The sequence below is a fragment of the Ranitomeya variabilis genome, chromosome 1 (assembly GCF_051348905.1).
Source record: "Ranitomeya variabilis isolate aRanVar5 chromosome 1, aRanVar5.hap1, whole genome shotgun sequence".
Lineage (NCBI taxonomy): Eukaryota > Metazoa > Chordata > Amphibia > Anura > Dendrobatidae > Ranitomeya > Ranitomeya variabilis.
Genome location: NC_135232.1, coordinates 144,021,682 through 144,046,247, shown reverse-complemented (window position 1 = coordinate 144,046,247; position 24,566 = coordinate 144,021,682). Strand labels below are relative to the sequence as shown.

Here is a 24,566-nt window from a genome sequence, read left to right as displayed (position 1 = left end):
GGCCCCACGTGACCGCATACAGTAGAAGGCGCGGTCAGACCAGGAAGCATCGACAGCCAACGAGGGAAGCGGGTGAGTATTTTCAGAACAGCGGGGGGGGGGGCGCACAGGGGGTGGGGGGGCGGCGGACACATAGATCTTTCTTTTAAACACTATTATTCATATCTTCTATGCAGCAAGCGCTGCTGCACAGAAGATATGAATCGCGGCTTCAGCACGATGCAGTGTACCACATGCATGGGTACCACACGCTCCGTGTGGTACCCACTCGGCACACGGGCGGCACACGTGTGCCGCACGTATGGCCTACGTGAGCTCACGGGCACACGGACACGGATAACTCCGGTACCGATTTTTTCCCGGTACCGGAATTATCTGGACGTGTGGGACAGCCCTTAGTGTTCGGAGATTCAGTTTTCCTCGCCTCAGCTGCATGATTTACAGCTACTACCCAGCCTGAGTACATGTGGGGGTTGCCTGGTTGCTAGGGAATCCCCGCATGTAATCAAGCTGTCTAGTAGCTGTAAATGATTCAGCTGCCGTGATGAAAACTAAATCTCCGAGCAGTCATAAATACTCGGAGATCACCCGAGCGTGCTCAGGAAAACCCGAGCAACGAGTACACTCACTCATTACTATGGGACACCTCTCTTATTCATTGAATTTAGGATTTGTATTCAAGATTTCTTCTAAATATTCCACTGTTAACTGTGAGTGGTATTGATGAAAAATGGAAGTGTTTAGGAACCACAGCAACTCAGCCAAGAAGTGGTAAACCTTGAAGTTACAGAGCGGGGTCGACAAGTGCTGAGGGACATGGAGCATAGAAGTTCCTCTAGGATTAACATCAGCACAAATCTGTGTCAGGAGCTTCATAATATGGCTTAACATGGCAGAGGGTCTGCATGAAAGTCTTACATCACCAAGCACCAGGGCGGATATTTAATTTGTACAACCTGTGCAGCTGCCCAGGGACCCAAGATGTCCAGGGCCACTACTACCTGCAAAGCAGGAGGAATCATGCATAATGGTGAGCTATTGTGCTGCCGAGGGCCCAATATACTGTTCTTGCACAGTGGTCCTGTCTGTGTCCGCCAGCGCCAAGCATGATATCAAGCATCAGATGGCAGGATGTAAAGCCCATCACCTCAGAACTCGAACAGTAGAAATGTGATCTGTGCAGTGATGAACCAGGATTCCCTATCTGGCAGTCCGGAGCCCTGAACTCATTGATCAACTTTGGGATGAACTAGAATGCAGACTGCAAGCCGGCTGTCTCGTCCACCGCCAATGTCTGACCTCACAAAATACCTACAGACGCTACAAAAGGATGGAAAAAAAAAACATCCTAGAAGAGTGGGTGCTGTTGTAGCTGTGATGGGGGCGACTTCTATGTTAATACCTATGGACATACAATGTGATGTCATAAAAGCTCCTATACGTGTGATGTCCCGATACACTATGTAGACAAAAGCATATGCAAACCTTCACAAATAACACATTGAGAAACTAGAGCAAGAACTAGGTTTTCATGAAACTTTATTTCAGATAGTGTTCCACAGTTTAAAGCAAAATAGCCCTTATGTCACTGACAAACATCCAGTAAAAATCTATTTCTCTGCCCCAGGCTATGAAATATCCATAGCAAATCAATTTATTGGGAATCAGTGCAACCATCTCCTTACAAAAATAGAAGCCAAATGATAAAGTCCTGTCCATGCCAGAGAAGCCCCATTAGGTTTTATGTGCATGAACAGGGAGATCAGCGAGTAAAAAGGCACAGATCTTGTAAACATAGAGGACGTATTCTTCTGTTACGTACTGATCACCAGTAATACAATAATATCAGCGACGCCATCATCTCACCAGGGTACTATGTCATGTACACATTGCTCTGCAGCCTCACGTGTTCTCAAGCTCACGCATTCAATGTGGAAAATATGTGCAAAGGTTGCAGGCCTCATGTTATTACTTACATTAGATATTCTATTATTACAACTATGGAAGCGTTGCCCCTCAAAGAACCGAAAACCAGATTTTGCAGAAAAGGAAGAAAAAAAAATTCATCTAGAGCTTTCATAAACCCAACAGGATATAGGGAAAGGTACAGTGTGGAAGGCATCGTCCTTGTATCAGTCTTTGTTCTTCCTAAGCTGAACCTGCGTCTGAAAGAAAGCACAGGAGATCGGGGGTAAGTCATCGGTGTACGGAGCCTGCGTCTGAAAGAAAGCACAGATCACTGAGGGTAAGACATCTCTGTACAGATTCGTGCTGCCATCCTGTACTCGGCCACTAGTAGCAGGAAATTGTCACATGCCATTTACATTGACCACTTGCCAAGGAAAATTACCACTCGACCAGGGGTCTACTAACCCGGACCGATATCATCATAAACCCACAGCAATGAGCCCATATTATACTCCAGATAAAACCGCTCACACATCCATGTGAAAAGCTGCGGAGACAACCAGTGCACTTCTCTATGATCTGCAGATACACTGCAAATAACGCTTAGGGCTCGTGCAGACCACCGTATTAGTCTGAATGCAACCCAACAAAACATCGGGTCACACCTGGACCAATGTCATGCTATGGGGCTGCGCATATGTCCAATTTTTTTCCTTGAACAGAGCCTGTACGGGGAGAATAAAAAATGGCAGCTTGCCCACGTTCCATCTATTATTCGGATCGTACTCCGTCATGCAAGTCTATGAAGGCATGGAAAACATCGGACTGCACCCGGATGACACGTTGGGGCCTTTTTTGCCCCCATCTTCTCATCCGACAGAATCTGAGCACACTTTGATCAATCTCTCGGATGAGAAAATTTACGCTGATGTGATCCTAGCCTTAGGTAGGAGATCTTTCTGTATCTATAGGCAAGAGCAAAGCAACTTGTGCAGCTTTCATCCTTACACATGAATGATCCCTGTCTAGTCTCTCAAACTCTAATTATTCGGTCATGAGAAATGTGACATCCATACTATACTTATTGCAGTAGAACTGATCTGTGTGCATGTATGCTAATACAAATATGGTAGAAATTACAGGTTAAAGCAGATCTGTCACCAGACTTCACAGTACAAATGACATTAATACGTAGAGTTTAGACCTAATGAGACTGGTGTTATTATAAATCCATGTCAGTATGGCAGTAAATTTATTTTTGGGACGTTTCCCTGCTGTAGATATAATCCTGATATTAAAATAAACATACTGTTCTACAGCCATTTTGAAATGGATTTTCAAAGTAAGCACACCAGCCTCACCGGGTCTAAATATCTATTTAATGATCTTTGCGTATTGTACTGTGAAAATATGATGACAGATTTGCTTAAAGCCTCACATTTCTGCTGCAGATTCTATGAAAAATTCCCATGGATTTGTCAAAAATGAAAACAGCCCTTTTTCAGTAAAATATTCTTCATAATCCGTACACGCTGGTTTGTTTTTAATATGAAGGTTAACACTGAGTTGACTCACCCCCGGTCTAACTTTTGCTCGTCTTCTGGGCACTTGGCTTTTCCAAGGAGCTTTGAGTTGTAGACTAGAACATAGAAGCACGTGATTAATATACATGTACCCCTCCCGCCTCCCATCCACCGGTTATTTGTCTGAAGATGAAATAAAGGACTGAATTTTTTCAAAGAAATGGCGAGTGGCGCATTTTTTTCATAGTTGCAACATGGACTTTAAAGGGAACCTGTCAGCAGGATTGTGTTCAGTAACCTACAGACAGTGTCAGCTCAGCGCCATTATACTGATTACAATGATACCTTGATGAAATCCGACTTATATCTGTTTTTCTTTTTAAAATTCACCAAATGGCTCCAATGTAAAAGGCAGAAATAAAATAGGAGCAAAACTGTGACCTCTTATTCTGGTGACAGATCCTCTTTGTACAGCAGTTCTATCATTTTGTGACCTTCTGTCTCCTGTCCTCCTTGTGGGGATCCAGGTAACAGGCAAAGCTCCTGTACACGTCCGCTCCTCAAGAAGGTACAAGTGCTCCCTGCAATGCGTCCTGTATGGAGCTACCTATGCAGACGTTAAGTATTTGCAGCAGAAATGTGTCCATTTTATGTCCTAAAACACGTCACTTGGCAGGAAAAACATGGTTTTAAATCAGAGTGTTTTTGCGTTAGTTTTTATCCCCACTCATTAGATTAGGTGAAACATGCTGCAAAAAATGCTGAAAGAATTGAAACACTTCCAATCTGCATGCAACAAGTGCAGGAGATGTGACAAATGTCATTCACTTTGCTGGAACTATGACATGTTGCTCCTGTTAGGTGACCGGGTCTCATTAATAGGCCGCACTGATTGTAGACATGAAGAACCTAACACCACCGGTCGTATATGAAGTGGTCTTGTGACCTATGAAGGGTTGGAGACCACTCAGACCTACATGTGTCTCGGCCTCCCCCGGTGATAAATTATTATTATTATTATTATTAATTTATTTATATAGCACCATTAATTCCATGGTGCTGTACATGAGAAAGGGGTTACATAAATGAATGTATGAGGCTGGATTGTGAACGGTGATTAAATATTAATCATAATGTTCCTCTGTATGGTACAGGAAAATGTCAGTGTTAGACATGACAACGGAGAGGGATTTCCCGGCTGTTTACATGCATTATTGATCACAGAATTTGCATCTTGACAATGACATGTCCATATACTTCTATCTCTACAGCAATACTGCTGCCACCTCGGAGCCATTAAAGGAGGTATATATCAGAATGTTCCTAATATACGGTTTATACCTTTGAAGACTCTGCCGCCTTCCCCGATGTTTCGGTTTTATGGACTGAAGAACTCTCGACCTTGTTCTGCAACAGAGATGGATGGTTATTCCGCTGAGTGGCCATCACTGGAGACTTGGAACTGAATTGTTAGGGAAGTACTGATGAACTGTAATAGCCTGAGCAAGAACTAGGATTAGCTATGGTAATTGCAGGGTTCAGGGCCTGCGGAATGTAGGCCAGGAGCTGAGCAACAGTATACAGTCATTACAGATCCGACCCCAGAACTAATAGATGATAGGTGGGGTGCTCAGTCTTGGACCCCCACTGATTCCATGTTGACGACTTATACCAAGAGGCAATTTTAACAGAAGTGATCATCTACGGTGCAGGCAGCTCACCCTCTCTGCTTTACAACACAACAAACTCCCTTTTCCTAAGGACAAGTTATTAACATCATATAACCGGTTATTAATATCATATAACTGGTTATTAACATTATATAACCAGATTTACCCTTCTTGAAATCCTTTTACAGTGATCAGTAGGAGTTATAGCAGTTGATTTTGTATCACAAATTATTGGTTTTCTGTGATGAGATTACCTTTGCGGTTTCTTGTTCCTTCCCTGATGCCTTAGAGACCGGAGTACTGGAGGAACGCTTCTCAGCATTGTCCTATAATAGAGACAAGATTATCTTCAGTGGTTTTGGCCCAGTCTGGCTTCACACGTTCACCTTTCACCGTCTGTGAACCTGAATAATTTCTGGACCCACTGTGGGTTTCTGGACTCAAGCTCACAGCCTCATAGGCATATATGACACTGTTAATTCCGGAGTGGGCAGTAGAGAATTGTGGCCCTCCTGACTCATGCGGGAATCAGATCACAGGTGCGGAGAAGATGAAGAACTTAATTTTTCTATTCTGTGATTTGGCGTAGATCGGACTGCACTCGGATGATGACCAAGTGCAGTTCAATGTTTTGCATGTACCCATGGACTTGAATGGGCGACGCTGCCAATTGCAGCGTGCAATTTTTTTCTATGATGACTCGGCATGACAAAATAAACGCTACTCGGCAGTGCTCCATAGTGTAACATTGGAGCGAGTGCTATCAGATGACCCCAGAATAGCACTGGTCCGAGTTATACGCCGGCTACTCGCCAGTGTGAGCGAGCCCTTATCCTGGGGCTACTTGTAGTTAATGCCAACATTATGTCCGTTCACACATTGTCACAGATACGCTGAACGCATCCTACCCTTCCACATTTTACTTTGGCTGGGATGCATCCTCCATATTGTACTTTCTGCATAAAAATTACTTTATACCTTTGAAGAATTTTTCGTTTTGTCAGCTGAAGCGGTTTCACAAGATGTAAAGCCTCCGGAGAGCAGATCAATAGCTGCGGCGTCATCCAAAGATTTCTAAAACAAAAGTCACCGGTGTTAATAGGGTGACTCTAGAAATGATGCTTGCCGTACAATTTAGTATTTCAGAAATGTATTATTATTTTTTTTTTTCAATATGTCCCACGTGGTACAGTCACAGATGCAAAATTCAGTATGAAGGAGTAACCTGAGTAAGTGCATTGAGAGGGAGGGAGTAAGTGACTATCAGACACCTCTGGCAGTGACTTATCTTCCATGGGAACATTAAATATGGCCGAGCCTTCCTTCACAAAACATATATGATCAGGGAAATCGGTAGACCCTCTACACATGAGAACAACATCCAATACCACTAAAAATGGCAAGACAAGTTTTATCTAGTTATTTATTTACCCCCTCATATAGCGCCATTAATTCCAACAGCGCTTTACAGACATTATCGGCACTGTCCCAGATGGGGCTCACAATCTAGATTCCCTATCAGTATGTCTGTGGAGCGTGGGAGGAAACCGGAGAACCCGGAGGAAAGCCACGCAAACACGGGGAGAACATACAGACTCCCCGGAACAGAACAGCAAAGCAACAGTGCTACCCACTGAGCCACCATGCTGTGGTAAGACACTTTTGGAAAGTACAAAATAAAAGGAATGCCAATATCATAGGTTTACCTGCGGTTTGGGCGCTTCTGGTTTTGCAGGCTTTCCCTATAAGTAGAGATGAGGATGAGCAATTAATTACTGACTGTTATAAAATAATAGATATAACAAATGACAATGTGTCTATAGGAATATTACCTGGTCTTTGCCGTCCAGCAGGTGTCTGTATTCCGGTGGGATTGTGTCGTCTCGGTCTCCCAGCTTCTCAATGTGCTCCTCTTTTGCCCTCTCCTGCACATGGAGCAGATATTACACATCACTGCTGAATGTCACGCAGCTATTGCTTGTGTCCGTCTGCCGCAGGATGAAGGCACAAGCTGGTTTCTATAACTTTATCCATGTACTCATGTTTGTATCCTATAGCTCAGTGTAATGTGTGAATGTAGTAGAAAAAGTGGAGACGATTTGGAATAACGCAGTATGATGAGGGAGATTAACCAGATTGTTCTCTGCGGGATTTATAGAGGACTGGCCGGTTCATGATCAGGCAGAAAATGCTGCACAACAAACACAGGGGGCAAATATTGTTCTTCTTTAGGGTCAGTGTGGTTTTAAGTTTAAAGGGAACCGGTCACCAGAAAAAACCCTACTAACCTGCAGCTCTGGGGTTACTAACCCGCCCAGCGCCTGCACTTAGCGAACACTGCAGGGAGAAAATAAACTTTATTCCCCTCAGCAGCGTTCTGGTTTCAGTCACGGGGGCAGCGCCGGTTCAGTCATCGCTCTGAGTATACAGAGGCGGCTGTAAACACGTCCCCGGTCCTGATTGACACTCGCTCTGCATTGGGGCCGGCTGTCAGTCAGCCCCTTGCGGGGTAAGAGGGGGAGGAATAAAGACCAATTCTCCCCGCAGCGTTCGGCGCTGGGCAGGTTAGTAACGCTATTAACCTGCAGATTAACCCCACATATGCAAGTTATTAGCGTTTTTTTGGTAACAGGTTCCCTTTAAGAGCTGTAACGACACATGAATAGAGATGTCCTCCTCACCTTTACTACGTCCACTATAGGCTTGTTTTCATCTGGATCAGGCTGCCTTTCTCCCAAAGAACCAGACAGCAGATCTAAGGCATCATCGGGTATCTGCACAGTGCAAAATGTAAAATGTGTTTTTCCAACATATTTTTACCATCACACATACATACATTTCTGTTTATCATTTCTGTGTGTTTCAGGGTCTCTGCCGGTACCCACTCATGTATATAAGGAACATACAGTTTAGTCTCAAGTGTCAGGATTTCTACCACCAAGATGATAACTTACACTAGGTTCCCTATGGAAGTCTCTATATTTCTATTTAGGGATAAACCAGTCTGTCTCAGGCAGCCAGGATCTGCATAGCAGCTCAATAGTAAACTATAATACCTTTTAATAATATGTGAAAAATAGTAATGAGATTAGAGATGATTAACCAATCATCACTAGAGTCCTTATATAAAAGGTCCGATAACGCCAAGTAGAGTGACTCTGCAGGTTACTAGCGCTATGTAGGTACCCGGCCGCTGTACTGAAAGCGCTGCACCAGGGAGAATATTTACTTTATCCCACCTGGATGCTGTTGGCTTTCAGTCATGCAGGTATGCCAGGAGCAATTACAGTCACCTCTCACAGCACAGAGAGAGGCCACTGTAAGCACGGCCCGCCACTGACTGACAGCCGGCTCAGCAGGGCATCAGATTAAGCCTAGATCTGTAGCTTAATTGTGTTTTTTTTTATAAACTCATTTTTCATTTATACTATTCCTATATTGGATCATAAATTGAGAACGGACATCTTCTCATTTTATATATCACATTGCTTTACAGTCCCTATAAGTAAATAAACCCATCACAAGGTCAAAAGTGGTCAGTTTATACTCCCCAAGCATTCTATATATTGCTTTTAATCTGCCATATGGTGTGAGATATGGGACTTTATATCTAATGCTAATTTTTTAGGTCTTTACCTAGGAGGCAGTGCTCATAGGATAAGAATGCAGAGCAGCCTAAAGACACACCCCAGAGGATCCTGTGAGCCACACCCCCTTCATAATAACCCTAAAAGTTAGCACAAAATAAAAAGGCCCATCTATTGGGAACAGTATGGCGGATTTACAAAAAAAAAACAAAGAAATAAACAAACACTCAAGGCAGCAGTTTAAATAAATTAAGAGCAAAAACTGGCCACTTATGACCTGGTGAGAAGTTCTGGATGATATCCTAACGTATGACAAAATGTGTAACCATATAACAGATCTAGCTCCGCTTGTTCAAGGCCCGGCCCTTTCACACAGATATGGCCATTATGTACCTATACAACATTCATATCGGGGGCAGCACATCTGCCAATGTTTGAGAATAAGTTCTAATGATCGCTCATTCAGGGAGTTATGAGCCTGGGAGAAAGGGCCTTAATCAACTCCAAGACTGTGAAACTTTAAAACTCTATGTGTGGACTTGTTTTTTATGTAGGCCTATGGGAATCATTAGCAACTGTGCTCTGGTTATATTATGTACTGTGCTTTGATCTTTTCTGGAATAAATCTAATACATGCTTCAGATAAGAAGAAAACCCCCAAACTACAGAAATCCTCATATTCTAAGTGTAAACATGAAATAACAGCACCGCATATTTCAGAACTTACAGAGGCAGAAGGTTTGGCTGCCGATGACTGTACTGCGGAAGCTTTAGCACAGGACACAATTTCTGAATGGGATTTGCCAGCTGGCTTCTAAAAGAGAAAGGAGAAGAACATCAGGAATTTGGTCTCCTGCACTGCGCCCGCAGCACTATACAGAGGTGTTACCCTGGACTGAGATTAGAGGGGAACCACAGAGGTCACACAACATACAGAGACGGCTCAGAGAGCAGCGTGCACAGGACTTACCGCAGAGGACTGTAATGGGGCACACTGTGCCGGGGCCGGAGTAACGTCAAACCCTTCTGTCAGTGCATCCAGGAGTTCATCCTCGCTCATCGCCTGCATGGCCATAGCAATATAATGGAAGGCAAAGAAACCAGACTCAGCTGTTAGGTCTACATACAAAGGTAGAACTGATGCTTGCTATATGAGCGGGGCTGAAACGTGACACTACAGAGCACATAGGAAACAGTATCAGGTGCCCCATGGCAGAGACAAAAAGCTTCTGCCTAGCAACATCCCAAACGAACGCCTACCCCAGAGAAAATATCGCCATTCCTGCCAAAGAGACACCTTAGCGGTCAAAATAAAATACTAATAATTCCGCTGTCACATTAGTGCAGCGGTGATGTCCCAACGCTCACACTTAGCCTCCGATTGACTTCTGCAATATTATTATTATTATTTCTTTTTAGATCCCCATTGATTCCATGGTGCTGAACATGAGTAGGTTACATAGAAATATAAATGACAGAGAACGAACGAACAATCACAGACAGGTACAGAGGGGAGCGGACCCTGCACTTTCAGCTTACAGTCCACAGTATACGGCAGTATCAGTGCGTATAAAAACTAAACTAATAGACACTAAATCCAAAGTCTCTGCCGTATACATAAACCGTGCATGTGAATACAATCTAATGTGCTCCCTACTAATACTTTAGTTTAGATTTTTCCAGTTCTGGCCCCCAGAACTGGACAGGAGCAATCCCATCTAACGCATCTCTGATACGCGTGGTATCCTTAGCTGTTGCCATCTTTAACTCACCAGAGTGCTGGACACCTTCTCTACTGAGAGATATATATATATAGATATTGAGAGATATAGATAGATATATATATATATATATATATATATATATATATATATATATATATATATATATATATATATATATATATATATATATATATATATATATACACATACATACATACATACATACATACATACATATATATATATATATATATATCTCTCTATCTCAATATCTATATATATATATATCTCTATCTCAATATCTATATATATATATATCTCTCAGTAGAGATATATATATATACACACACACCAGCTTCAACTGTAGATTGGTACACGGACTCGACACGGCATGAATGTATATAAAAGAAATTATATATATATATTTACACCATGTCCACTGAAGCTGGAAACCCCCCTCCTTGTTGTTACTATAAGATGCACTCCAGATTTAAAGACCAGAAAATAGGAAACACATACAGTACTTCCTACAAATTAAGACTTCCCAATTGGTGTGAAGAAGTGAATATCACAAATGTTAATGCACTAAGCCATAATAAGGGGGTAATCTATCTATATATTAGAATTTTCCTGCAGCATGCGAATCACATACGCTATCCAGTGACGCTGACTTGGTGAACAGCTCACCTTTGGCTTTTCCTCAGGTGTTGGCAATAGAGGCTTCCCATCCTTATCCTGAGGAAACATGTACACATTAGATCATGTCTGCCACATACACACTGCTTCAGTGCTCACGGTTTAGGCTGAAGACAAATTATTCACTACATGTACACTGCATATTCCTGACAAGATAACATTTACACATTGACATTATTTTACAGCGATTTATTATAAAATAGACAATCTAAATGTAAGCTGGTTCTGGCCTTTAAAGAATAACTATGTGAGTTTAGACATAGAAGATGTCAAATCTGCCCACCTTAACTTCCTTTAGACGGTAATCGGGGGGTATGGTTTCTTCATCCTCGCCAAGTTTTTCCTTTTTTTCCTTGCCAGTTTTTTCCTAAAACCAACAGCAATGATTCAGCTTTATTTAGAAATGCTAGCATGATATCTAGGTAAGATTCGGGCACACCTGGAGTAAGTGCGTGTGTGTCTTGGTAATTATACTGTGCCCATATCCAGTGCACGTATATAGAGATACATGGAGCCAGGGGTGGATATACCATTGGTACCACCAGTGCAGCCACACAGGGGCCCAAGAGGTAAGGGGGCCACTACCACCTCAAAAACAGATGGCATCGATGTATCATTGCAATACTTGTCCTAGAAGCATTGTAAGACACATACCGTGCCTCACAGAAGAGCCTCACTGGCTATACCATACACAAGAGACCTTAGGCTGGAGCTGCATGGCGAGTTTAGCTGCGATAAAAGATGGCTGCATGCTGGCGCTGCATTGCTGCATAATGTAAGTGGATGGGGTTATATTGCGACCCACAAGGTGTCGCAGATATGACATCGAAGTTGCAAAAGTCAGAACAATATCGATTTTTTGGTGTATGACCCCACTCACTTGCTATGATGCAGCAGTGGCAAACAGTGATTTTACACCACGAGACCTGTGCAGTGGACACGTAGCCCCGGCCTTAATATGACATGGAGCATGTAGGGTTGTCACACTGGAACGCTGTGGTCATCATACCATCGTTATTCTCCTTTGGTTTATCCAGTGGACGGGTACTAAAATGGAGTAAAACCATGTAGTCCGGCATGAGGTATCACACCGCAGCTGGGCACTCTGAGGCAATGTACGGAGGTATCACACCGCAGCTGGGCACTCTGAGGCAATGTACGGAGGTATCACACCGCAGCTGGGCACTCTGAGGCAATGTACGGAGGTATCACACCGCAGCTGTGCACTGAGGCAATGTACGGAGGTATCACACCGCAGCTGGGCACTCTGAGGCAATGTACGGAGGTATCACACCGCAGCTGGGCACTCTGAGGCAATGTACGGAGGTATCACACCGCAGCTGTGCACTGAGGCAATGTACGGAGGTATCACACCGTAGCTGGGCACTCTGAGGCAATGTACGGAGGTATCACACCGCAGCTGGGCACTCTGAGGCAATGTACGGAGGTATCACACCGCAGCTGGGCACTGAGGCAATGTACGGAGGTATCACACCGTAGCTGGGCACTCTGAGGCAATGTACGGAGGTATCACACCGCAGCTGTGCACTGAGGCAATGTACGGAGGTATCACACCGCAGCTGGGCACTCTGAGGCAATGTACGGAGGTATCACACCGCAGCTGGGCACTCTGAGGCAATGTACGGAGGTATCACACCGCAGCTGTGCACTGAGGCAATGTACGGAGGTATCACACCGTAGCTGGGCACTCTGAGGCAATGTACGGAGGTATCACACCGCAGCTGGGCACTCTGAGGCAATGTACGGAGGTATCACACCGCAGCTGGGCACTGAGGCAATGTACGGAGGTATCACACCGTAGCTGGGCACTCTGAGGCAATGTACGGAGGTATCACACCGCAGCTGTGCACTGAGGCAATGTACGGAGGTATCACACCGCAGCTGGGCACTCTGAGGCAATGTACAGAGGCATCACACTGCAGCTGGGCACTCTGAGGCAATGTACGGAGGTATCACACCGTAGCTGGGCACTCTGAGGCAATGTACGGAGGTATCACACCGCAGCTGGGCACTCTGAGGCAATGTACGGAGGTATCACACTGCAGCTGGGCACTCTGAGGCAATGTACAGAGGCATCACACCGTAGCTGGGCACTCTGAGGCAATGTACGGAGGTATCACACCGCAGCTGGGCACTCTGAGGCAATGTACAGAGGTATCACACCGCAGCTGGGCACTCTGAGGCAATGTACGGAGGTATCACACCGCAGCTGGGCACTCTGAGGCAATGTACGGAGGTATCACACCGCAGCTGGGCACTCTGAGGCAATGTACGGAGGTATCACACCGCAGCTGGGCACTGAGGCAGTGTACGGAGGTATCACACCGCAGCTGGGCACTCTGAGGCAATGTACGGAGGTATCACACCGCAGCTGGGCACTCTGAGGCAAAGTACAAAGGTATCACACCGCAGCTGGGCACTCTGAGGCAAAGTACGAAGGTATCACACCGCAGCTGTGCACTGAGGCAATGTACGGAGGTATCACACCGCAGCTGGGCACTCTGAGGCAATGTACGGTTTGCCTAGAAATTAGTGCACAGTGTGTGAGTGATTTAGCAGACGTTACGTTGGATACAGTCGGGCGATGTCGTTTATAACGTGACAGGAACATGTATCTGCTCTGTCCACAATGTACATGGCGAGTGCCACAGAGGATTGTGAGGACAATCATGGAGGTTTGTCCTTCCTGACACATTACTAACACCCTTACTTCTTGATCCTCTCAACCACATAATGTCAAACATTTCCATGAACCATACTTATGGTGGGAATCTATAAGATGGTCCTCCATACAGCAGTATGACATGCGGACGTGTGCATTATACAAGTTACAGTCTGCAAACCTGTATATGGATCGGTCCAGAAAAAAAAAAAAAATTACCTTCACTTCATCTACAGCAGGTTTCTTGGCCTGTGGGTCTTCTTTCCTAGTGCCCAACGTGCCAGCCAGGGCATCCAATGGGTCGGCTTTGGCTGTAGGCGCTTTCTAGAACAGAACAGCAATAAAACAGATGAGTAACACATTTCCCTACACAAAAGCTCATGTAATATTTAATACCATTGTCCCTCTGAGGCACCTGATCCTGAGCACAAGCTGTTCCTATGGTTGGCCTAGGAGATGATGGCACGAGCCATGTACTAATAGCAGTATTAATGCTGCTACACTATATATGGAACTCTGTGGCATAAATCTCCTATTAGTGCGAGAATAGCTGCCAGGACAATGCTTCACAACCATCCCTACTTAAGTCAGATTTTATATCAGCTGATGACCAAATAGCCGGATTATCTCAAAGTACTTCAGCAGGATAGATCAGAAAATAAGAGCTGCTGTGAAGATGTGAAGGGTTATCTCCAGCTCAGTACGGTCACCGGAGCATTGTGATAATATCTGACGGCAGAGGGTCACCAGAAGATACTACAGCTTTGTTTCTTTAATATGTATGAACATGAAATAATAGAAACCACATATAAAGTATCTGCCCCCAAACAAATGAAATCCTTATGTAAACCTGACCGGTTGCGTTATCGATGCCAACAGAAGCAGAGACCTCATTGACTAGCATGGGGACTGAATGGGCTTTGTTACATGTCAGTTTTAAAGCGAAAAAAAAATGTCCCCACATAAAAGAACCAGACAGTCCCACAATAGCCAGTGGATTCCCAGCTTCCACTTGCCTCAGTAATGGATCCATTTTGCAAGGGAATTCGATTTGTATATTCCTCTAAACGAAGAACACGAACAGAAGGTGAACACGGCCTTACTGCCCAATTGCAAAGTGGTAGCACTAGGATATGCCATCACTGTATGATTAGATGGCGTTCGACTTTAGACCCCCTCTTAGCCTTGTAGTAACGGGGTGGCAGCATTAATTTAGGGCTGCATTCACTATTCCTGCACAGTGGTGACACTTATGCCCATGAATCCCCCCGGCTCCGAGCACCACATAGTGCAAGTACCTCTTGTAAGCCCAGTACACTTACAAGTAAGGCTTTATTCTGTGGGACCTCCAATATTAATATATATAGCAGTAATAACAAGCGGTCAAAGACAGATTCTACTTACAGAAGGGGCACGGGCGGATTGGAGGGCCGACGAAGAGGACGAGCAAACCACAACATCAGCGTCTGACTTTTTGACTTCTGGAGCATCCTGAAATTACAAACATATAAACAGATCTACCTACATTTTTTTAAAAATATCTAAATTAAAACGTGTTTTTTTTCTTCACAATGTAGCAATTGTGGAACGTAACACTCCATCGATCCATTACAAAATACAGGGGACTGTGGCTTCGAACCCACATCTGACAACATTCACTTCCATTTGTATGTGTAAAATATAGGGACTTACTTTGGGTTTCTCAGAAGGAGTCTGCTGTGCAACCGGGGACAGGGGACATGAAAACTCCTTATCAAACGCATCTGCCAGCTCTCCTTCACTCATGGGCTGAAAGGCAAGGGACAATCAATGGCCAATGCTGATTACTGACGGGCTTCTCAAATGTAACGTGTACGAGGATCTGTCCACACTAGCATCTCCTGTCATGGAAATAAGAGAGTACCTTTTCCTCAGGAGGTGGCAGGACCGGCTTTCCATCTTCTTTTCCCTGAAACACAGTACAAAAGTGCTCAGCAAGGCCGACAATGACATGGGCAATATGTCGACTGTACCAGGCTCTACACTTACATCTAGAAGATGCCTGTATGCCGGGGGGATTGAACCCTCTCTTTTCCCAAGCTCCTCAATATGAACGACTGTACTTGTTTCCTATAACAGAAACCAAAATTAAAAATATATATACACATATATTCACAAAAGATAAAAATGTATAGGTGAGAGAAAAATATGCAGAAATATGATGGATACACATCAGTTTTGGATAATATTATATAAATAATGCTGTCTTAGGACAGTTGGAGACAAGTTTTGCCTTGGACTCCCGGAGGAGCATCGTCAACATTTTTTATTTTTTTTTAAGGAGGCTGCACTGTAAATCCCTTTATTAGACAGAGCACAAATGGAGGACATATTGCACCGATTTCCATGGGCACCATATCACACTTGATTTCATATAACAAGAAGCTGCGCACTTAACATGCCTTCCATAGGTGACCACAGGGGAATCTTAAAGTTGGGGAGTCTGTATCGTTAAGGGACATTTATGTAGTAGTTTATTGCAAACTACCAATGTATAAAGGAAGGATAATTTTTCATGCTGTAGACATAACAATCTCCTACTGTATTCCTCCAACTGAAGGCTGCAACATATATACCACTGCACTGGCCAATGGAGGCATTTGTCGCCCACAGATTCTCATTCCAGAAGAGAGCACAGCAGGCTGCAGACATTTTTACTGCTTCTCTCTGCATAGTTGAAAGCATATACCAAAAGGACTCTTTTATGGTACATATCATGTGAATGGAAGCCCATGGACATCAGCAGTATACTTTGGGGAATACTTTCGATATCCACTCCTTAAGACTGGAATTGTAACACCATGAAGGAATAGTCATGGAATAATGTAAATCACAGGATCGATAGATACACTAATGATATGCAAATCATAAATACAAAAGGAAACAAAGTTTTCAAAACATCTAAATTAGTCAAGTTTTGAACAAGCAATTAACCATTGATAGCATGTCAAGATGTATATCTGAAGAATGTTCTGCCACACTGAATGCACTTGGTCACACAAATCATCAAGATCCACTGCCGACAGCTTCTTTTGCAATTGCCGACCAATGACGTCCCAAATGTGCTCTATGGGAGAAAAGCCTGGAGATGCTGCAATCCATGGTAACAGGTTTATACTATGTGGGCTATTCACAATAGTATGAGCAACATGCGGCCTGGCGTTATGGAGTTGAAGCTCTTGGAAAACGTTCACTTTTCCTCATGAAGGCCTCTTCATGGCATTGCCCCTGTAGTCTCCAGACCAATCTCCAGACATCTTTACATCCAAACGTAGGACTTATCCCTGAAGAGGAGACGCCATTGTAGTGTGCAGTCTTGCTCTACACCATGATAGTCTTGCATGATCCACCTGTAGCTGGATGTCTTGCGTGTGTGCCCATTTTCCTCAAACACCTTCTGATGGTTTTTGTAGCCACAAGCTTAATTGTAAGCTTGGTATATGATGTCCAATTTCACTTACAATACAGAGTGTACAGTTCAACCATTCTTCGAATCTGGAGAGACTACATGGACAAGGCCATAAAAGGGCCTTTAAAAGAGACTATCACACAGGGTCTACTATTATGATACGGTAGTTTGACCCCTCTAATCTTCATTACAGGTACATCAACAGCTCGGAATTACATTGATTGTTAGATTGGTTGTGGAACCATTTTTCAACACAACAATGGCAAAGCCACATGTTACACAGTAGCACAAGCATAGCCTTCGTGGCCTAAACTTGCTGCTATGGCCTGCAGTGTCTCCAGACTTGTCTCCCAACAAATACATCTGGGATGTCATTGGACAGCAATTGCAACAGAAGCTGACAGCAGTGGATCTGGGTAATTTGTGTGCTCAAGTGCATTCAACGTGACAGAACATTCCTCAGAAAGCCATTAATAACCTCAATGATAGCAGCCAAGGTGTGTAAGTGCGGGCATTTCTGTGTCTGACACTCATATTCTCATTGAATAAATTGAGAGGTTTTGACGGTTTTGTTTCCATTTTTTTCATCATTTGCATATCAAACAACATGTCAATCGATTCTGTGATTTTCATAATTCCACAACTTTTCCTCCTTGGAGTAGCAATTTCAATGTTGAGAAGTATCTCATATGTGTAAAATAAACGAGATGTGAACATATGTATGGTCAGAGCAGTATAATAAAAGAACATCTTAGGATTCTGGGTAGAAGACCATGTCATCGTATACGGTAAAGGAATGAAGAACTGTAGAAGAATATTAGCACATGCAGATAAACAAGAGTGAACTCATGAGCTTGTGATGAGGCGTGCATCACTGTGCAGAAGCATTGGATATTTAGGTTCCAGAAATCTTTGTCACGCAAAAAAAGGGTTTTGTTGACTTCACATTCAGAGCCAGATTGAAGTGCCAATGGCCCACTGGTAACATTGATGCTGGGGGCCCACTGTTCAGCTTCATGCAAATATTATATTGCCCTCAGTCACAAATTCCTCTCTGCTTCTATATAATAATACATTGGATAATTTATTGGATAATTGATAAGATATTTCTTCAGATTGCACACAGTGAATTTTGCGCCTACTACTACTCGTATAGGGGTAACTACCTAATCCTTCACAGGGGCCCACCGGTGGATTCTCCTGTTTGCCTGTGGGCCAGTCTACTGCTAAATGGATTAAATAACGTATTCAGAATGGGGTTAGGATCACAGGACCATTTTTCTGAAATACTAGAAAATCGGTGGGATTATGATAATCCACACTGATCAAAGTGTGATCTGATTTTATCGGATGTGGAGAAATAAAAAAAAATATATATATAAAGTTTCTCCATTTTCTTCATTCAGTCTGTCCATGAAAATGTTTTCCACAGATGCATAAACATCATTGGGCGAGTGCCTCCTGATTTTCAGAGGCAAATCATCAATGCTGTGATTTTTTACTTGGGTAGAGAAAACACACCAAAAAAAAAAAAAAAAAATCAGCCCACAGACTAACATGGGGACGTGTGAAATCCATCATAACGATAGCACTCTCCTGAGTTATATGGTCGTCTGCACCAGCCCTTACCATCACTTCAGGACCTGTGTACGCTGGAGATTCGGGGACATTGAACTCTGGGCCTTCTAAGGTGCCCATTAATTCATCTAAAGCACTCTCCATACCAGCCTACAAAGGAACGACACAAATATTACACAGAGAAACAAGAAAGTGACACCGTTACCACAAGCACAAAACATTAGGATTACAAATCTAGCACTACTGCTGGATACGTCATATAAGGTATCTGGATGGGTGTAAGAGTATGTCCACACAATGGATTTTTCATTTGGGATAATGTGGATTTCCAGTTCCACATACTGTGAATCTACAAGACGATTAGCCCCTTCAATGCAACTAATCCATGTGTGGCCACTCGCTGAGGTTTCCATATAGACTTTATTACAGTAAATGACATCTGTGGCGTCTGAACGGCGTCTTGGAGTTCCCACTAATCAGTGAGAGCTGGTTTATGGGCAGATTCACATGCATTTCAGTGTTTATAGGTTTTTAACCTTTTTCTTTAGTAAAAACCAATACTATAAAATACAGTTTTGCACCAGGCCTCTTTGTGTAAATCACATTATGGTTTTCAGTGGAAGAACTGAAATAAATCTGCATTGTATGAAAGGGAGTAGGTGCAGCCAAGCTACAGATACAAGTGGAAGGACTGGAGGTCCCAGCACGCCTCTAATGCAGCTTTATAACTAAACATCTCCTTCTTATAAACTCCCTTATGGATTATTACTCACATCTCCCTTATTGTGCCCATGGCCAGAAAACACAATGATATTGATGCATTGTTCTCACATGAATATTTTCAGTCAGTCATTTAGGGGAGTGTAGCTGTGTGGAATATACAGAAACCAACTTACACCATCACAACTTAATATACACAATATACATTGCAGTGTGTGTGTATGTATGTATATAATATACATACACACACACACACACACACACACACAGTCTGGGTTTGGCCTGGAGCACAGTATACGTACGGAGGGTGCGGTGGCGGCTTGTACTGAAGACGCTGCTGTCGGGACTACAACATCAGACTTAGCTTGTTTGTCTTGCGCTGCATCCTTAAAAAACAAAAACTGATGGTATAGAACATGGAGACATAGGTACATCATCTATTTTTACTGTAACTGATACCTATATTCCATAACACATGAACATCAGCAGGGGTTAATCTGCCAAAAAACATACTGGGGGCTGGAGGTGGCAGTGGTGGATCATAATTTCTCTCTTTTTGCTGATGACATGCTAATGATCATCTCCCAATTACTTGTTGTAATCTCTAACCTAATGACAATCCTACAAGGACTTTGCCTACATATCAGGTTTTACCATCAATACTAACAAATCTTTAGCACTGAACATTAAAGGATATAGATACCTTTGGTGCCATATTCTTGTATTACTTAAATGCATTTTTTTGGGGCTAAAAATATGTTTTTTAGCAACTAGGATCATTATAAATGTTGCACCTAATGGCTTTTACAGGTTGTGTATTTCCCTTCATATCGCTAGCTGCAGAATGAGTTTACGGAGAATCCGTCAGTGAGTTCACTCTGAGAAAAAATTTGTAATATATTTATCTGTGTTTTTCCGAGCTCCTCTCGGCTGATTTATGAACGCAGCATTCACCTGAACTTTCATGTGGATTATAGTCATAGATCAGCTGAGAAAAAGACACACAAAAGGATTGAAATGCTCCAGTTAGGGTAAGCTCGCTGATGGATCCTTAGATATACTCTATTTCTGGCTGTAGAATGAGTTGCCGCACAAAGGATATAGAAGGCAAAAAAAATTAATGAAACCCAATTGCAAAATTAATTTTTAACCCCCATTAAATGTATTTAAAATGAAATATGCCCTGTAGGTGTCCATTTCCTTCAATCTCCCTTTGCAATGTTATCACTCAGACTAGGATCCCAGTTCCATTCCAGTGGGCTGAATAATTTCTTGGGAATCTATATATATAATTGTCTAAGGGGTACTTCCGTCTGTCTGTCTGTAATGGAAATCCTGCGTCGCTGATTGGTCCGGCCGAGAATTAGTCCCTCCCTACTTCCATCCAGTCAGTGCCTGGCGCCCGCTCCATACTCCCCTCCAGTCAGCGCTCACACAGGGTTAATGGCAGCGTTAACGGACCGCATTATGCCGCGAGTAACGCACTCAGTTAACGCTGCTATTAACCCTGTGCGACCAACTTTTTACTATTGATGCTGCCTATGCAGCATCAATAGTAAAAAGATCTAATGTTAAAAATAATAAAAAAAACAAAAAAACTGCTATTCTCACCTTCCGTCGTCCGCTGATGCGTGCGCGGCTGCCGCCAGCTTCCGTTCCCAGAGATGCATGGCGAAATTACCCCGAAGACTTAGCGGTCTCGGGATACCACTAAGTCATCTGGGTAATTTCGCAATGCATCGCTGGGAACGGAAGCTGGCGGCAGCAGCGCGCGCATCGGGACAGCTTCGCTGGATGCCTGCGGGTGAGTATATAACTATTTTTTATTTTAATTATATATTTTTTTTTAACAGGGATATGGTGCCCACACTGCTATATACTACGTGGGCTGTGTTATATACTGCGTGGCTGCTATATACTACGGGGCCAGTGTTATATACTGTGTGGGCTGTGTTATAAACTGCGTGGGCTGAGCTATATACTACGTGGCCAGTGTTATAGACTACGTGGCCAGTGTTATAGACTACGTGGCCAGTGTTATATACTACGTGGCCAGTGTTATATACTACGTGGCCAGTGTTATATACTACGTGGCCAGTGTTATATACTACGTGGCCAGTGTTATATACTACGTGGCCAGTGTTATATACTACGTGGCCAGTGTTATATACTACGTGGCCAGTGTTATATACTACGTGGCCAGTGTTATATACTACGTGGCCAGTGTTATATACTACGTGGCCAGTGTTATATACTACGTGGCCAGTGTTATATACTACGTGGCCAGTGTTATATACTACGTGGCCAGTGTTATATACTACGTGGCCAGTGTTATATACTACGTGGCCAGTGTTATATACTACGTGGCCAGTGTTATATACTACGTGGCCAGTGTTATATACTACGTGGCCAGTGTTATATACTGCGTGGCCAGTGTTATATACTGCGTGGCCAGTGTTATATACTGCGTGGCCTGTGTTATATACTGCGTGGCCTGTGTTATATACTGCGTGGCCTGTGTTATATACTGCGTCGCCTGTGTTATATACTGCGTCGCCTGTGTTATATACTGCGTCGCCTGTGTTATATACTGCGTCGCCTGTGTTATATACTGCGTCGCCTGTGTTATATACTGCGTCGCCTGTGTTATATACTGCGTCGCCTGTGTTATATACTGCGTCGCCTGTGTTATATACTGCGTCGCCTGTGTTATATACTGCGTCGCCTGTGTTATATACTGCGTCGCCTGTGTTATATACTGCGTCGCCTGTGTTATATACTGCGTCGCCTGTGTTATATACTGCGTCGCCTGTGTTATATACTGCGTCGCCTGTGTTATATACTGCGTCGCCTGTGTTATATACTGCGTCGCCTGTGTTATATACTGCGTCGCCTGTGTTATATACTGCGTCGCCTGTGTTATATACTGCGTCGCCTGTGTTATATACTGCGTCGCCTGTGTTATATACTGCGTCGCCTGTGTTATATACTGCGTCGCCTGTGTTATATACTGCGTCGCCTGTGTTATATACTGCGTCGCCTGTGTTATATACTGCGTCGCCTGTGTTATATACTGCGTCGCCTGTGTTATATACTGCGTCGCCTGTGTTATATACTGCGTCGCCTGTGTTATATACTGCGTCGCCTGTGTTATATACTGCGTGGGCTGTGCTATATACTGCGTGGGCTATGCTATATACTGCGTGGGCTGTGCTATATACTGCATGGGCTGTGTTATATACTGCGTGGGCTGTGTTATATACTACGTGGACTGTGTTATATACTGCGTGGACTGTGTTATATACTGCGTGGGCTGTGCTATATATTACGTGGGCTGTGTTATATACTGCGTGTCTGCTATATACTGTACTACATGGCTCCTATATACTACGTGGCCTGTGCTATGTACTATGTGGCTGCAATATACATACATACATATTCTAGAATACCCGATGAGTTAGAATCGGGCCACCATCTAGTTCCTATATACTCAGCATATGATGTAACATGGCCGCATACGCCATTATTGAAGAATAGTAGAGGCTCTCGTGTGCCTCGTCTATTACTGGTTTTATATGATGCACCGTTTCTAGGTTGTCGCCATGCTGATTCCTTCAGTCCCTCTGATGCAGACTAGATCAGCGACAGTGAGGTGGTCCCGATTTACACTATGTGCCCTGTGTGATGCGCCGGCGGCAGACAAGGAGCAGGACAAAATGTGTCCCTGAAATGGATCCAAACATGAAAGCTATGCGTTATGGAACAGAACTTTACACCACACACCTTAGCTTGGAAAGCCGGAGTGGTTTCCGCAGCAGGAGAGATGCAACTTTCAAAATCCTTTGAGAATTCATCTACTAGACTGTCGTCACTCATCGGCTGCGGTAAAAAATGAAAAGACATTGTGATATCATGTAAGAAGATAAAGTGGAGAGATTACATGTATACAGTTGTTCACTGTAAAGTGTTGGTGCTACATAAATGAAAGCTATAATTCATTCATACTCGGCATAGTACGGCTCATAATACGCTATACTTTACAGAATAGTGACCCTTCATGACTGCGTCCACTGACTCTTCCGGCAGAACACGACCGGTCTACTGCATATTAGCATACCTCCCAACTTTTGAGGAAGGCAAAGAGGGACAAAGTTAGCGGTGCGCGCAGGGCACCGGGCCGAATTTTAGGCCATGCCTCTGTCCACACCCATTTCACAACTAGTCACACCCCAACTACACCCATTTAGCATTGCTGATCACAATGTTTCATAAACAATAATTATAAACAAAAAAAACAAATGGCCACACAGTGCTCCATACTGTATAATGGCCACACATGATGCTCCATACTGTATAATAGCCACACATGGTGCTCCATACTGTATAATGGCCCCAAATAATGCTGCGTACAGTGTACTGGCCCCACGTGATGCTCCATACAGTATAATGGGCCCACATGATGCTGCATACTGTATAATGGCTCCACATGATGCTCCATACTGTATAATGGCCACACATGATGCTCCATACTGTATAATGGCTCCACATGATGCTCCATACTGTATAATGGCCACAATATGCTCCATAATGTATAATGGCCCCACATGATGCTGTGTACAGTATACTGGCCCCACGTGATAGACGATTATATATATATATAGATGGACCAAGGGCCACTTCTGTCTGTCTGTCACGGAAATCCCAAGTCGCCGATTGGTCACAGTCCGCCCGCGAAATGGCCGCTCCCTACTCCCCTGCAGTCAGTGCCCCCTCCATACTCCCCCCCAGTCAGCGCCGCCGCCCACATAGTGTTTTAGCAGTCCGTTAAACCGACTGCGTTACACCGCGGCATAACGCGGTGTAACGCAGTCTATTAACGCTGCTATTAACACAGTGTGACGAACTTTTTACTATTGATATTGCCTATGCAGCATCAATAGTAAAAAGATATAATGTTAAAAATAATAATAAAAAAAAAATGGTGCTATTCTCACCCTCCGGCGTCCACCGATGCGAGCGAGCGGTGAAG

The 24,566-nt window shown here is 43.7% G+C and overlaps 1 protein-coding gene across 6 annotated transcripts in view; it reads right to left on the bottom strand.

The window, feature by feature from the left end:
* Positions 1 to 1,522: 1,522 nt before the first annotated feature.
* The window catches only part of CAST (calpastatin), a 256,580-nt gene continuing 233,536 nt past the window's right edge, over positions 1,523 to 24,566 (bottom strand). For 5 of the 6 annotated variants that reach the window (XM_077289487.1, XM_077289509.1, XM_077289517.1 and 2 more), the window contains 20 exons: positions 23,321 to 23,416; positions 19,840 to 19,923; positions 18,869 to 18,967; positions 15,820 to 15,900; positions 15,695 to 15,739; positions 15,484 to 15,579; positions 15,196 to 15,282; positions 14,011 to 14,115; positions 11,392 to 11,475; positions 11,100 to 11,147; positions 9,659 to 9,751; positions 9,416 to 9,502; positions 7,783 to 7,875; positions 6,934 to 7,026; positions 6,808 to 6,843; positions 6,080 to 6,175; positions 5,356 to 5,427; positions 4,773 to 4,838; positions 3,484 to 3,547; positions 1,523 to 2,165 (listed from right to left, as the gene is read on the bottom strand). In XM_077289487.1, the coding sequence (XP_077145602.1) occupies positions 3,491 to 3,547; positions 4,773 to 4,838; positions 5,356 to 5,427; positions 6,080 to 6,175; positions 6,808 to 6,843; positions 6,934 to 7,026; positions 7,783 to 7,875; positions 9,416 to 9,502; positions 9,659 to 9,751; positions 11,100 to 11,147; positions 11,392 to 11,475; positions 14,011 to 14,115; positions 15,196 to 15,282; positions 15,484 to 15,579; positions 15,695 to 15,739; positions 15,820 to 15,900; positions 18,869 to 18,967; positions 19,840 to 19,923; positions 23,321 to 23,416 (1,518 nt within the window). In that variant the 3' untranslated portion in view covers positions 1,523 to 2,165; positions 3,484 to 3,490. The remainder of the gene's footprint in view (positions 2,166 to 3,483; positions 3,548 to 4,772; positions 4,839 to 5,355; positions 5,428 to 6,079; positions 6,176 to 6,807; positions 6,844 to 6,933; positions 7,027 to 7,782; positions 7,876 to 9,415; positions 9,503 to 9,658; positions 9,752 to 11,099; positions 11,148 to 11,391; positions 11,476 to 14,010; positions 14,116 to 15,195; positions 15,283 to 15,483; positions 15,580 to 15,694; positions 15,740 to 15,819; positions 15,901 to 18,868; positions 18,968 to 19,839; positions 19,924 to 23,320; positions 23,417 to 24,566) is intronic. The other variant, XM_077289500.1, reaches the window with a different exon arrangement.